Below are 16,884 nucleotides of genomic sequence, written 5' to 3'. Positions count from 1 at the left end.
TCTAGATGCCTCTGTACCTACCGGTTCCTCATCAATCGTGGAGATATCTGTTGGCACCTCATCAACCTGTGGTGCGCTACTATCACCTGAGTACTCAGTCACAACCCTGGATACCTCATCAATGGATACCTCAACAACGGATGGCACCTCCTCAATGGTGGACACCTCCATGTCTCTTGGCACCTCGTCAATGGAAGGCCCTATGGGTGTGTGCTCTACTCTCTCCCCCAAGGTGTCAGCGAGAGCTATCAAAGGAATCTCCAACAAGGGTGACTCCTGCATCACACTGGACACATCAACATGCTCCTCACACTCTAGTGTGCCCAAAACAACCTCCTCCTCAGGCTCCTGATATCTAAAGCCAGGTCTCCACCAGCAAAAGTGCCCCCTGGTCTCACCCTCTAAATGTCCCTATCTTGTCTACTCCTTTTGAGGAGATCTGATGCCCTGATTTTGTCGACTTTCCCCACACAATGTAGATGGTTGCACCCCCACGGCCTGCGCACCACTAGTGTCTCTGCTATAAGGATGAGAATGGATTTGGTCTGACACCTTCCTCAACTGGGCCAATCTCTCATCGTTCCAACGGATTCCACCCCAGAATTCCTGCATACTAAATCTTCTTTGAGCCATAATTTATCTATGGTTTAACCCATCACTGTGCATACATGCTCAAATCTTCCATGATCTAGATGGTTACCCCACAGCTGGCCAAGATCATGGCTCTGATACGACTGTAATGTTCCAAAAAGGAAATAATAGTGATAAACAAATAAAATACCATACAACACCGAAATATTTAAACAACAATCAAACACCCACAATTTACACCGAATATATGGAGAAGAGTACACTGCATGAAATGTGTGCACCTAAGCTTGCCAAAGAAAGCTAAACAATCCCAGGTGATAAAGATGCTACCCGGATGCAGAGGAAAGGCTTCTCCTCAATGTTCTGTGCTGGCCCTGGAAATTCTGCAACTGTTCGCTGAAAGAAACCCTTGTTTGAGCCTCTAAAGTGCTTAGAAAATTATGCCAAATTACTCTTGAGCTCTCCACCAAAAACCCAGAAAAACTCAGAAAGAGTTTGGCCTATCTCCAAGCCAAAGTCGAACCCACAAAATGGTGCAAATTCCTTAACTAACTAACAATTCGTCCCACTATAAGAATTCGGATTTCAGGTCTGAATATCGCTCGAAAAATTCTCTAAAATTAGCCATAGACTCCTCTCAATAAACCCACAAAAACCCAGAAAGGCTTTTGGTTGAATCCACCAATCCATGGTGACCCCCAATAAGTGCAAATTGCTCAATTTGGCCAGAAAACTCTCCACAAAACTAATACTACTGAATTAAGCCCAAATCCACCACTGGAAATCTCTCCCAACTTTGGCTAAATTCTCCCCTGAGGAACACCTCCAATCTTTGATCTTTGTCTCTCCTCAACCTCTATTCCTCCAACACCTGTGCATTTCCAAAAATGTAGAATTTCGGCCCCAAGAATTCTCTCAACTCAACCCTGCTAATCAACACAAAATCTTAGGCTCAATTAGGGGAAAACCTCTGCAAATCCTTCAGTGTTCTACTTCTTCGTAATTGATCTCCCCGCAAGCAATTTGAACCACTTCTGCACCTTGGAAGTAAAACGTACCAGTTGAAATAACTTGCAAATATGCTCAATGGAAACTCTAAATTGAGCTCCCCAAATTGCCTCACTAGGGACACTCGTACTTCTCCAAAATGAGGGTGGAATTCCCGCTCGGAAATTCCTTGTGCTGAACAGCACGATTGTCTTGGCTAAGCAACTCAAGAGAACTAATGTTGAATTGTAAATGATCGAAGATACCAAATGGAGGCCTCCAAGCTCTATTTATAATTGCTATTCCTCTCCCTTGGTGGTCCCCACCTTCCACTAATAAAATATTTCTTTGCCGCCATTCTTCATTAAAATAATAATTTCCACTTTTCTCCCACATAATAATATTTTCTCCTTTTTATTTAATATCACCAAAAATTGGCAAAACTCCTTAGTGAATTTCGCACTCACAAAAATTGGGAACATTACATAGAGGTAGAGCAGGAGGATATTCCTTCTATCTTTCAGGATGAGGACTCTTTTTTGGATGAGTCCATGGGGTCATACGAGGATGCCTCTGGGGAGCATGAGCAGTCATGTGGAGTTGTTGACAATAAGCCAGATCTATATTCCAGTGTGTATGGTGAGCAGTCAGTGGACCCTATGGGAGACATTCAATATGATGAGTCACTAGTGATGATTTAGTAGGAGAAACATATGGTGGAGCATGAGTCAGTTGAGGAGGATGATATGGACAGTATGCATGATGAGCCCATGATGGAGGAGGATGAGCAACCATCCTTGGGGCCAGCCATTGATGAGGAGTAGGAAGATGTACAGACAACTAGCAGGGTGGCAGTATTTGCAGACACATGTCCTCAGGAGGTGCGAGGGTCTAACGGGATAGTTTTGCATGAGGTTGGTAGACTGGAGGAGCATGGAGTTTCCAGCCAGATGAGGGTGGATCTTTTTGAGATGGTGGTGCATCCATCTTTGGGCCGACCCACTAATGAGGTGCAGGTGCTTGCACAGGCAGCTGGCAGAGCTGCAGTACTTTCAAGGAGCAGCCCTCTCCAGGAGTACATAGACAGGGCTTGCAACACAGTTTGGCCACTTATACCCATTACAGGGAGAGAGGCAGGGGTTTCTCGATGGATATTGTTGATTGACTAGACAGAGTTGCATGAGTCGGACACAGTGCAACACAATGGACTTGTTCCATTTACAAGTGCCTATACATCCGATCCTTCCCACATAATGGATTGGCGAGAGATCATGAGTTGGTACCCTATTGATGGGGTATCATTTTTAGTCAGGAGCATTGTACTACAAGAGCCCTTAGATGTGAGGGATACTACATGCTCCAGTTGGCGGCAAGATGGAGGTTGGCCACTCATTAGTATTTCAGCACAACATCAGCATGGAGGGATTGACCTTGGTCTATGCCGAGGGTTGGATTGGAGAGAGGTGATGAGTTGGTACGTGGTTGATGGAGCAACATTCATAGCCGAAGCTATAGCACAGTGGGAGCCATAGAGCCGTGATGCTTGTCCATGGTGGCATTGGGATCCAGGAGGATCTGTTGATGGCAGGTTGAGTCAGAGTTTAGTCTGGGATCCAGGCATTGAGGGACCCGTTCTTGTTTATGTGACACAGAGGTATGGCATCACCCAGTGGTTTGTATGGGACCCAGGTATTGATTCTCAGTTGCACGGAACTACTAGGTTTGCCGACAGTCGACAGATATGGATTACTTGAGGGCAAGAAATCTTGGGGCAGAGGACTTGTGATGTTCCTTTTTCTGGTGTTTCTTATGGCATGGTTAGGTTGGACCTTTAGAGTTGGGGGTAGATAGGTCACAGGTGCAGGTTTGCGTCATCGGCGGACCCAGGGGCTTTTGGTCGAGTTTTGAGGAGTTTTTATGAGGTCCAATGGCATTCGCTTGGTATATTCCATCATCCACACAGTGTTCCTTTCATTCTGTTACATTCTGATAAATTTCAAAAAACTGAGTTATTAATGGGCCTTAATTAATTACGCTAAGGTGGCATAACACCTTAGTGTAATAGCTCGTTGGAACCAGAACAAGAATATCTACAGGATGGGATGGCTAGAAGAGATTTTCAATGGCTTGAGGAGGCATGGCGGCCAATTTACCTTTTTCCCACATTAAAAAAGAATATTTAATTAAGGGAAATGTGCTCAATGATTAAAATAATAATAAAATAGGAGCTTCTAGAGGGGTCCATCAGATCTATAAAGAGAGGAGGAGGAGGCCATTAGAGGACATCTTGGATTCGACATTTCTTCTTGTATGAGAGGTTGAGAACCCGGTTCTCTACTTCAGTAGTAGCCCCGGGACGAAAACCCTCAGGTGATTCAGTGAGGTTGGTCGAGTACCCACCTTCCCTTGGTGAATTCATCCAACATTCACAGGAGAGCTTAGCAATGCAGTTTAGTTCAGTTTGGAGGGACAGCAGTGCAGTGCAGCAAATTATCTTGGAGGCCAGCTTTCATCTCAACTATTTTGGTTGTATGTGCATGTAACCCTAGTTTATCCATTATAATAAAAGCTGAGAAATTTCCTGTTCATTGTGTCATTGGATTGCAGTGTTCTGTTTGTTTTATTTTACATGGCAATCCTCTGTTAAATGAATGATAATTTAATGGTGAAATTTGGGTTGATTTGATTTCTGCAAATTTGGAAAAATATCTCGTTTGGGACATTACATCTCGATCCTCTGCTCGCTAGAAACTTCAGCCCTCTGGCCTCCCAATCTCACACCCTGGCTCTGGCACTAGATCTTGACCGTTCCCCAGCAGAAATACAAACTCCCTCTAAAGCTTTGCGCTTCCACAGCGTAGCTCTACGCTGCCTCTGCATGGCCCAGCGCTGCCTCTCCGGACTAGTCTCTGCCCTCTCTGCCTTGCACTCTCTAGTTCAAGAAAACGTCCTCCAGAAAATTATCCTTGCCCCTCAATGCAAGAAATATCCTTGATCACCTTCTCCGGCAACTGCTACGTTGCTCTCTTGAGAAAATCGATCTATGATCTCTCACCTGATGTGTTTTTCAAATGCCCATCAAGCCTCTTCTTATAATCATCTCGTTGATCAATCAACGGCTCAGATTAGATTCTAATCAATGGCTCAGATTGTTTTGGCTTGATCCTCGCCTTCTTCTAGAAGTTTCACCCTCAATTTAATTAATACCCTTTAATTATTTTAATTTCCTAAGTTTAGACTTAGGCATTCATTAAAAATAATTAATTATTTTAATAAAACTCTCCGAGTGAAATTTCCCAAAATGATTTCTGGGTATTCTGGAATACATGTGTCCTAGCCTCCCTGCAAATTTTGAGGTTTAGAGCATATCTTATGCTACCAGAAATTAACAATAACCCAAGGAACACGTCCTTTCACTGGCCTGGGCCAACTTGATTAATAAAATAAAGTTTTTATAATTTTTCTAAGCCAACTAGCCAACTTGAAGACCGTTTAGCAAAGCGGGAATACCTCCAGATGCTACAAAAAAATCAATAACTTGACCTCTCTAAGGGATGTAAATTGCCTTGCTATCATAAGTTGAGCCTTGTAACTAAGTAGAGCCATCCTTTAAGAGCTTGTTGTGTCACCTTAAAACTTCTAAACCTAGAATATCTCTTATAGGTTTCCTATCTACCGGGAACCCTCCCATTGGTGTAGGTCCATAAACAGCAGGGGATAGTGGCTGTGGTGACAATGGGCCACACCTCATTATTGTCACTTGGTTTAGCGCTTGCCTTGTAGAGCACCCTTCTACAAGAGCTGCTAGATTCCATTGTTAAGTTGATTTGGTTGTGGAGCTCAGCAAAAAGTCCCTTCACTTAGTAAGACTTGGGATATCTTGTTTACCAAATTAGGGCCGTTGTAAGGCACATCACCCTCGCTGCTTATAGCCCCTAATCTCTCTAGAAGAATAGCCCTTTGAAGTTGTGTGCATGACCCCATCGCCCAACAGATAAAGGCACTGATCTTCCCTTTCATCCACCACCCAAAATAAAATTCTCCAAAAAATCATTTATCTTTTCTGAGCTCCCTCTTGTTCCCATTCTATACTCATGCATTGAGCATAGTTAACAATAAGTAAGCCCCCCTAGGCTAGCATTCAGCTAGTCTAAAGTGAGAAAGGCAAGGCTACTAAGGTAACAGTGGGTAGCTTGCCTAAGTTACCATTGGGGTTTCACAATGTGTGGTTGGGGACTTCTGTACCAAGTGTGAAAATGGGGGGGAGCAGAGCTAACATACAATTTTTCATAAACAACAACAAATTCACATAACTTTGGGCTTAAAATTTAACAGGCTAAACTGCCACCTCTTTCAGTGCTCGAGAGATTGTTGTTTTTTAGTTAATTGTCAAAACCAAAACATTGAATAATGCGACAGAAATACGTGTGGAACACCAGCAGCCAGAACTCAACTCAAATATCTTTCTTACATTAGATATCCTCAATTCAGTATGCATAGCAATGTTGTAATATTTTGTCTATCTTTACTTTATCTGGTTTTTTCATTCACAGAAAATAACATTAGCTTTGAGATCAGCCAGTGTGGATCTTCCAAGCCATAAACAGAACATAGGCACCTAGAAAGCAAAAAGGTACATTTTGAGCCATGAGACTAACGAAACTTAAAATCAGGAAAGAAGATAATCAGAGAATAGTAACAAAAATTATAAATTCCCTTCCGTCACTATAGCTACAGTCCATAATATGCAATTCTATTCAGGGTAAGGTCAAATATAGATATAAAAAAATTGAAGAGTTTCAAACCAGGGAGTTGGAACTTGGAAACACATATTAAATGAATAATTGACATCGATTATAAATATCTTGGGATATTTCTCCAGAATGAATCCAAAATACTCCTGAAATATATAGGACTTGACTAAACAAAATAAGCAATGGATATGCTGGTTTGTTCCTTACACTTTCTCGAAAGTGCTGGGAATAGTTGGCACAATCTCAACATTTGCTTGAGGTTTGTATGAGACACTATTATCCACATGTCCAAATTCTGTCAGGTATTTTTTCTTCTGTTCAGGAGATGGCCAATATTCCAACCCTCTTCGTTTCGTTATCCAGAGGCATTTACCAGCCTTTGTCTCATCTTCTATAAGCTCAAAAGCACCTGCAATGACCAGCATACATTAAATTAGTCAAAAGCTGAAATTACACATTGCCCTTAAAGACCCATCAAAAGTTGGTTTAAATCAAAGAACTTCCAAATTCATTGTCATAATTCATTTTGGAGCTCTCAAGGATACAACTGATATACAGACCCTGACCTACTAAAAATTATGTTAAGGATGTTGAAAAATGGTAGCTGTGGTCGGTATTTTCATTAGTAAAATCAAAAGAGAAAAATTTGAATTTATAATTGTTGGTTTATTACCCCACAAATGCTCAAGTCAGCCTGCCCAAGAGACAGGTCTTTTCGCCTGGATGAATAACTATAAATAGAGCCTATTTGCTCTCCTCCAAGACACACTTTGGATCTCTCATTGTAGCTCTGTGGAACACTTCAGATCTGAGGCATATATCTGCTGTGGTAAAGCAAGTTCTGTGGCATCTAATCTCAGTTACATGAGAGAGTTCTGTGGCATCTAATCTCTGTAACATATACGAGTTCTGTGGCATCATATTTCTGTGACTTACACGAACTCTGTGGCATCATATCCCTGTTTGGGTTAGTGACCAGCACTCCTTTCAAATCAGTTCAGTTGTATGTTGGTTGGTTTGTTGGGAAAGATGCTGCAGGAGAAACTCTTTAATGCAGAAGATAAACTTAGACAACTGTATCCATCAAGAAATGTCCTTCTTAGCTCGTTCGAAGAAGCAGCAAAACATTCACATATGGTGGAGCAGCGACCTTAGCTAATTCAAGCAACAATGGTTCCAGCAGTCACTTTCTTGGGTGAACACAGGTTGTTGAGGCATAAAAATAGGGAGGTAAGGGTTGCTGTTACTCATTGCTTGAGTAAAATTATGAGGGTTACAGCTCCTGAAATTCCTTATGAGGAGGATAAAATGAGGGAGATCTTGCAATTAATCATTGAAAATTTTGAAGGGTTAGGTGGCATCAGAAATCCTTCATTTGATAAAAGGGCTTGTTGCCGCATAGAATGTCTAGGCACCACGACAACGGCCCAGATCGGGGGCTGTCACCTTGATCCCCAATCTCTCTGTTTAAGTTGTCTCCCTACAGCAGGGTAAGGGCGGTAGACCCTATGGAAAAATGGAATGAAAAAGAACTAGTTGGAAACCAACCAGTTCGGGAAACACAGTGAAGCGATCAAGTACTTGATTAAAATTTAGCAAGACCTATAGGATTTGATTAGATTTTAGACGATTGATACTAGTGCCTTATGGAGTCAACGATCTTGCTAGGGAAATTAAGACCAAGTAATCGATTAGCAATTGCTGCTTAGATGAATGACTGTCTTATATGAAATGCAGATCCTAAAACTAATGTGAGATGCAAGAATCTTGGTTAATTTTAGTTAAATGGCTACTTAAATGTGAATCATTCGATCCTTTCTGTGTTGAGCCTGATTTCATATTAATTGGCAGAGAGAAGATACGGCAAAGCACACTAAGGTGTGATTAACGATACCTCTCTTGAAAATCTAACATACCCGGTGCTTTCAGCACTGCAGAGAGTTGTGGCTCTGACAACTACAAGGTCACCGTTTTAAGTACTATTAAAAACAGGCTTCTCAAGCAAAGACGGATGGATATCTATCTCTCTATCAACCAAGCTTATGCATAGAAGTAAATTTTATTTATGCAAAACTAACTTATATGCGAATGCACTAGATGATGGGATGAAGTTAGACTCGAGGATCAGAAAACACTTGTGTCGCAAAAGCCCTCAATCACCAAAATGTTCGCTTTATTGGATGAAGACTTAAAAATAAACCCTGAAAATATTATAATTAAACCATGGACTTATTTTAAATCTTTCTAATACAATTATAGCTCAAAGAGAACAAAAACTTCTTTGCAATTTAATATCAATGTCAATAGATGTTCACAAATACTCAGCTTAGGAAACAAAGATATGCGCTCTATTATAATCCCACCACAGAGCACTTTAACAATTACTTGAAAATATTCACAATATATCTAACATGTAACACACATCAAATAATTCAAGCAATGATGATCAATTTCAGTAGATGCAAGATATTCTAGCAATTAAATTTCTAGAGATCCAAATACTTTAAAACACCATGAAATTTAAATGTTAATCAATTCCAATCCTAGAATTAAAATGATTTATGCCTAGTGACCCAAATCTAGGAAAATTTACCACTTTCCTATAGTTAACTTTTAGATATAAAAAACTTAAGCGCGTTTAACTATAGAGAAATAAAAAATGTCAATAGCACAAAAGTTTTCTTTAGAATTTTACCCTTAACACACAAAAGAACACCAAGAAGGAACTAAAGATTGACAAATTTAATTAGTCCTTACGAAAAATTTTAGATGTGCTAAATTTTATGAAGCAAGACTTAATGCGGTAAATGATCAATGTGACCAAAATAAATCAAATTTTTTTTTAATAATTTAAAAAAAAATAATAATGGGCAAGAAGCCACATAAAAAATTTAAAAATCTTTTAATGTGAAAATTTAATTTGGATTTAAATTTTTAGTCACATAGAATGAAATTTCTTTTAGTTTTTTATAATTTTAGAAGCTTTTTGTTAAATTTTAGGATTTTAATTTTTTTTAGATTTTTTAAATTTTAATATAAAAAATCGAAGTCAAAATCATAAAAAAAAGTGAAAACAAGAGTAAATTTCAAAAATAAAAAGAAAAATCGAAAAACATAAACCAATAAATCGAAATTCAGAATCTTTATTTGTTTTTATATGTTTTAGATTTTAAAAAAAAGAAAACAAAATTAAGCTAAACTAAATCAAAACAAATTAAAATCATGAAATGAAAATACGTCTAACCCTAATCTAATCCTACGAATATACAAAGCTAAAGAAGAAAATCCAAATTTAAATCGAAATGTTTGCAGGTCCAAGGGCGTTCGACAGCGGAAAGGAGCGAGGAGTAGAAGCTTGATGGGAGAGAGCACGCGGGAAGCTGAGGAGCGAAGGAGATCACCTAGAGAGGGAGCAGTTTATGCAGCAGGAGAGATGCATGGACAGTAAGGAGGATGTTGGTCGAAGAGTAGGTGGATTCATGGAAAGAGCTGCGTGGAGAGAAGGGATAGGCAGTACGAGGAGAAATGCAAGAAGAAGAAGATGTGGGAGGACAATGAGGGCAGGTGAGGGCGAGGTTTAGCAAGGTGAGTTGAGAACAATGTTGCACGAAGCGCCCCCCCCCAACCGGTTCCAAGCCCGGAAGCGCGTCCCGTGCGGAAGCGTCTAGGAAGCTTCGTCGGAAGTGCGCAATTTAGAAGCGCACTTCCACCTGATTTTTCCGCTTCCTGGAATTTTCCGAAGCGTGGCTCGAAAGCGTGCTTCCAGACATCCGAACCACGCTTCGTACAGCGCTTCGGGCATATGAAGCGTGACGTTTCGGAGGGAGAAGCGCACGCTTCCCGTACACTTCCGTACGCTTCCGGAAAAGGCCGCACGCATGGTGAAATTCAGTTTTTTTTTTTAATTTTTGTTGACTTGGCATAAAGGGGGTGGGTTAGGGTGAGGTTAAGGTGAGGAATGAAGGGAATAAAGCCCCCATTCATTCCTCATTTGCTCACTTTGAGTTTATGAGAGTTGGAGAAGAGAAGAGAGGAGAGGAGAAGAGAAGAGAGGAGAGCTTGGAGGAGTGAAGGAGGAGCTAGGAGAAGGAGGAGGAGCTTGGAGGACTTCATCTACAAGAGCTAAAGAGGTAAGTTCAAACCCTAAACTCCCTTATTTTTTTGACATTTTTTTTGTATTTTTCTCCTCCCTCTCCTACTCTTTCCCATTGTTTCTACTTGCTCCTTTACTTTCAGGTTGTCCACCACCTATATCCATATTCCAAGATGGTGTTCTTTTGGCTTCTATGTATCATTCCACTCTTGGTTTTAATGATGGCAAGCGGGAATAGGAATAGAAGGGAAGAAACACAAGAGGACAGTGGTCCCAATATGAGTGACCCAAATCCAATGTATGATGAGGAGGAAGGGTTTGAAGAGGAAGGGGATGAACCTGAAGGGGAAACTGAAACACTAGATGGGAAAGCTGCATTAACACCCTTGTGGAACTATGTGACCAAACTTGATGGGGGAAAGGGTGGTGGAACTTACAAATTTGTGTGCCCTCATGGTTGTCATGGAGGAAAACCATATTGTGGTTCATATACCCATGTGAGGAGGCATCTTTGTGGGGTGCTGGACAATGATGAAAAAAAGGGTCCTGTGGGGGTACAAATTTTCCCAAACATTTCAACTGAAGAAAGAAGAAAATACATCCAAATAGAGGAGGCTGCACAACAAAAAAACAAGAAACAAAAAACTCATTTTGAATCAAGTGCAACCTCTAAATTTGGTAGCTGCTCATCTCCTCATGGTACTTCTGCAAGCTCTGGAGGTAGAAGAACAATAGGGGATTTCCTTAATGTTGCTGGGAGGGATGATGTGGATGGAAAGATAGTCCGTTTTCTTTTTGCTTGTGGTGTACCATTCAATGTGCTTCTCTCTCCCTATTGGCATGAAATGGTAAAGGCCATCAATGAAGCCCCAAAAGGATACAAGGCCCCCAACTATGAGAAAGCTAGAACAGTGTTATTAGAAAGAGAAAAAGCTGAGGTTCAAAGATCTTTGACACGTTTTACAAATGAGTGGGTAGATTCTGGGGTATCCATTGTATCAGATGGGTGGACAAATATTAGAAACCAACATTTGATAAATGTTCTTGTTGTTTCTTCTAGTGGTGCAGTGTTTATTACATGTCATGACTCCTCCTCCATCACTGCATCTGCACAAAACATTGCAGATATCCTATTGTAATCAATCAAAGATGTTCTGAATAATGTAGTTCAAATGATCACAGATAATGCAGCAAATTGTAAGGCAGCAGGAAAAATTATTGAGCATACTTATCCACACATCTTTTGGTCTGGGTGCTTGGTTCACACATTGAACCTTTTGAAGCATGATATTGTGAAGCACAAAGAATGTGGGTGGATTACTGAGCTTTACAGGAGAGGGAAGCAACTCATTAAATTCATCACAGGGCATACAAGGGTAAACTACTTCTATGGCACTTACTCCAAGTTGCAATTGCTTAAACTTGCAAAGACAAGATTTGCTAGTTATTACCTCACCTTTAGGCGGCTAGTGAAGGTGAGACAAGCTTTAACTAATCTGGTGTGTGTTGAATCATGGGATGAAATTAACACTGACATAGATGGTGCTAATGCAGTCAAGGACACTGTTCTTGACAGTTACTTTTGGGCACAGGTTAAATATGTTTTGCAATTCACCAAACCAATTTATTACATGATCAAGTTTGCAGATTCAGATCGACCAGTAATTGGGGAAGTGTATGAGCAAATGGATAGCATGTTGGGGCAGATTAAATACATTGTTGAGCCTAGAGATACCACCTTGTACAATTATATTCGTGCAGAGGTGGAAAACCGATGGGAAATGCTAAATGTTCCATTGCATGCATTAGCATATGTTTTGACACCTAACTATCATCCATCATGGCTTTCAAAACCAGCACCTGGGGGGGGGGGGGGAGCATGAGAAAACCACACCAAGATCACGAGGTTCACAAAAAATATATGGCTGCATTGAGTAAATTAATCCCTGATGAGGAGGAGGCTGCATTGGTACGGAGACAGGTGACCAACTATACGCTTAACACTGGTCCATTTGGGAGCATGCATGCAATTAAAGATCGAGAGACTTTTTCTTCTCTTGAGTGGTGGAACATGCATGGAGGGGTTACTCCACTTCTACAGACTTTCGCGTTGCGGGTACTATCACAGGTGGTAAACACTTCTTCTGCATAGAGGTGTTGGAGCTCTTATTCTTTCATCCATAGTGTTAAAAGGAACAGGTTGAGTTTAGACCGGGCAGAGAGCTTGGTTTATGTTCATTACAACTTGCGATTGTTGTCCCATTACTGTGAAGATGCAAAGTCTAATAAAGACCTGTTGATTTGGGACAAGAATCCAGAGGAGCCCAATTTGGAGGATGGAGTGTTGCGATTAGAGCAATTAGAGGATGCTCTTATCCAGGTATGTCCATTGTGGTATGAATTTTCCAATTTTTCCTTATAAAGCATTTCTCTAATTCATGTTTTTAATTTTTTTGTTAACTAGTGTTTTTTTTTTGCATGAATTTTTTGAGCGATTCCAAGATGATGATGATCGTGTTGATATGCCACCCCCACCCCCATCTGGTCCCTTGGTTCCTAGGTTCCATGGTTCAACACCAACAGTAGGGGGTTCTTCTTCATCAGTTTCAGTGCCACTGCAACAACTTCCACAGGCACCATCTTCTTCATTGCCACCACGTGGAGGCCCGCCGCCACGTTTTCTTCGTGGTGGAAGGAGGAGAGATTAGTAGATATATTCACAATCTACTACTTTTGTCATAGATTACTCATTAGACTTGTAGGCTTGTGAATTTGAATTTTGAACCTTTTTTGTCTTGGCGGTGACCAAGTGACATATTTTGTAAACATTATTATTTGAATTTTGGACATGACAAATGTTGACAGTTGCTCACTTGCTAGAGAAATCATAATATGCTCTATGTTTTATGTTTTATAATATGCTTAAATGTTTTATGTTTTATAATATGCTTAAAAATTTGATGTATGTTTGTAATAGCTAGAATATAGATGGTTGTTGTACATACTAGTAACTACAATGGAATCATGGATGCCATATCTATCTTGATTTATGCAAAAATATGCATGTTTTCATGTCTTCTACAATTAATTTGGTATTTGGGATGTTTGTTTTGAGTATAAATGCAAAAAAATATAAATATATATATATATATAGCAAACGCTTCCGCGGACGCTTTGCTTCCTAGATTTTTGGAAAATGACGCTTCCGCGTCCCCGCTTCCAAAAAACGCCCCCGCTTCGTGCAACATTGGTTGAGAGTGAAAAGGCAAGGATAGAGGGAGATTGCAATGAGGAATGGATGCGTGGATCAGGGTCCACGGATTTGTTTTGCAGGTATGCGAATGGGCAGCGAATAGAGAAGATCTGAAGATTGCGGAAAGGCAAGAATGGACTGCGATAGTGGAGGACGGAGATGCAACAAGAAGAAGCTATGACAGCAGCGTGGGCGGAAGGGAAGTGAGGCCGAGGGTTTGCTTGCTGGAGGATGAGAAATTGTGGATCTGAGGGCAGCTTAGCTATGGCAGCGGCAAAGGGTTTAGAGGTCACTGTTGGCAAGATAGACAAAGGAAAAAACACAAGAAGAAACCCAAGATTTCCAAGATCTAAAAAAATAATTTAAAACCCAAACTCAGACAATTTTTTTTTCGAAATTTTCCAAAAAACCCCAAGATGTAGACAACATGAACAAATTCAAAATTTTCTGTTAGAAAAAACCTCAGGCAGCAGAGAAACTGAAAACCCAGGTAGCAGACAGGTAGCCAAAGAACCGAAGAGAAATTTCCAAATATCTTAATTTAAAACGTTGAATCCCCCTGCTTTAGATTTAACCCTGAAACCCTTGTAGGAATTTACAGGGTAAGTTCCTCAGACAGAACACCAAAGGACACCGCTCACAAACAGATCACAGATCAATACACCAGTATTTTGACGTGGTTAAAACCCTCAAAGAGGGAAACAGTCCACGGCCTGAGCCAACGCGGCCACTTCAGGCAATTTATTAATAAAAGAATGAAAATTTACATATGCTTCTCTCATAGACGGATTACCCTACAAATGACCCTCCATGCTCTTTAAATAGAGATCATGGACCAATCGGGTGTTAAGCCACGGATCAAGTGTCGGTAATACCGAGGAGAGAATGAACCGTCGGATCACTACATATCGTGACCGTCGGATTGTAAGTTACAAAATGTACATAGTAAAGAAACACACTTTACCTAACTCTATACTAGACCAAGTTGTACTTAACTATTTCCTATGTGTCGGAATATCCTAACATCCCCCCTTAAGAACAACTTGGGATAAAGATTTACAAATATGACACAATAGGAGAAGGAAGGAGGCACTAGAGCCTATCCCCCCTTAGTGACAACTTCCTGAACTCCAACCATAAATCGAAGTTTAGTGAACTTCGCCTCTGTGAGAGCCTTTGTAAAGATGTCTGCAACTTGATCATCTGTTGAACAATATTGCACTTCAAGAACATGGTCGTGAATGAGCTTTCTGATGAAGTGCATGTGCAGTTCAATGTGTTTGCTGCGCTGATGTTGGACTGGATCTTTGCATAGCTGAATGGCACTTTGATTATCACACCAAAGTGTAGTCGGATGCTGCTGCTGAAAGCCAAACTCTGACAGGATCTGACGAAGCCACAAGGCTTCCTTACTAGCTTCTACGGCACCACGATACTCTGCTTCTGCTGAAGAAAGAGAAATGGCACCTTGTTTCTTGCAAGCCCATGTAATAGGTCCTGAACCAAGAGTGAACACATAACCTGCAGTAGACTTCCGATCATCAAGGTCACCAGCCCAATTGGAATCAGTGAAACCAACCAATAGAGGAGCTGCTTCGGCACTGTAATGAATCCCAAACTGAACTGTACCTCGAACATAACGAAGTATTCTTTTAGCTGCTTTCCAATGACTTTCATGTGGGTTTTGCATAAACCGAGCAACAAGGCCAACGGCAAAGGAAAGGTCAGGACGGGTATGGGTTAGATACAAAAGTTTTCCTACAAGTTGACGGTATAAGGTAGCATCAACTTCAGGAGAAGTACAAGTGACTGAAAGTTTGACTCCAGACTGAAAGGGAGAAGGGGCTGGCTTACAGTCTTCCATGTGAAAATGGCGTAGAATATCACAGGCATACTTGGACTGAGAAAGGGAAATACCTTCCTTGGATTGCAAGACTTGAAGACCGAGAAAATAATGTAAGTGTCCTAAGTCTGTCATTTCAAACTTCCTTTTAAGGCTAGACTTCACATGGTTTATAAGGTTGGGATCACTACCAGTCAGGATAAGATCATCAACATAAAGAACAAGAATGATAAGAGACTTGCCCACTTTCTTGGTGTAGACAGTATTGTCAGAATGACACCTAGAGAAGCCAGATTCTAAAAGAAAGTTATCCATTTTGGCATACCAAGCTCGAGGAGCTTGCTTGAGACCATAAAGGGATTTCTTAAGCCGACATACAAGGCTGGAGTCTGTTTGTATAAAGCCAATAGGTTGTTCCATATAGATTTCTTCATGCAAGTCCCCATGCAAGAAGGCGGATTTAACATCCATCTGATGGACTTCCCATTTGAAAGAAGCAGCAAGGGAAAGAACAAGGCGGATAGAGTTCATTTTGGCAACAGGGGAGAAGGTTTCAGTGTAGTCAATGCCTTCAACTTGTGAAAAACCCTTAGCAACAAGACGAGCTTTATGTTTATCAACTTTCCCATCTGGTCCATACTTGGTTCTGTAAACCCATTTGCATCTAACAAGTTTTCGTCCCTTTGGTAGAGGAACAAGATCCCATGTATCATTTGCCAATAATGAATGATATTCTTCATTCATAGCTGCTTCCCAATCTGGATGGCCTGAAGCTTCTGCAAAGGTGTCAGGATCATAATTCACTGAAGCTTGAGCCAGTAAAGAAGAGGCTCTCTCGAACTGAGAACGTGTACGTCGCTGATCTGTAGGATCACCGGCAAGATCACCTGCTGCATCCCGAGTAGCATGGACCCATTTTGGAAGCTGAGGAGCTGAAGGAGGATCCTGAGAAGGTGGGGGAGGATTTTCATCCTTGCTTTCATCATCTGAAGAAGAAATATTTTCAAAAGTAGAAGAGATAGGGAGAGGTGGCACATCCGCCGAACTAGGCTCGCAGGCCGATATATTTTCAGCAAACTTTACATCTCTTCTAATGATAACATTTTTGGACTTAAGTGGAATAAGTCTATATCCTTTGACATCTTCAGAATATCCAACAAAAATACATTTTTCACTCTTAGGTTCTAAAGCTTTATGTTTCTCATCTGGAATATGGGCCCATGCTTCACTTCCAAAAACACGAAAGTGACTTACATCTGGTTTGATTGAGCTCCATGCTTCTTCTGGAGTGATATTCTTTAAAACCTTAGTAGGAGTGCGATTTATTATGTAATTTGCACAGTTAATTGCTTCTGCCCAATAA

At 40.8% G+C, this 16,884-nt stretch overlaps 1 protein-coding gene across 1 annotated transcript in view; it reads right to left on the bottom strand.

Moving 5' to 3' along the window:
- LOC149222822 (uncharacterized) overlaps positions 1–16,884 on the bottom strand; it is a 496,388-nt gene that overhangs the window by 365,723 nt on the left and 113,781 nt on the right. The window contains exon 10 of the mRNA XM_089387688.1: positions 6,540–6,741. Coding sequence (XP_089243814.1) covers positions 6,540–6,741 — 202 coding nt within the window. The remainder of the gene's footprint in view (positions 1–6,539; positions 6,742–16,884) is intronic.

The sequence above is a fragment of the Pinus tabuliformis genome, chromosome Q (assembly GCF_031772625.1).
Source record: "Pinus tabuliformis cultivar Carrire ecotype Pingquan chromosome Q, CPIR1, whole genome shotgun sequence".
Classification (NCBI taxonomy): Eukaryota; Viridiplantae; Streptophyta; class Pinopsida; order Pinales; family Pinaceae; genus Pinus; species Pinus tabuliformis.
This window is presented reverse-complemented; position numbering and strand designations above follow the sequence as displayed.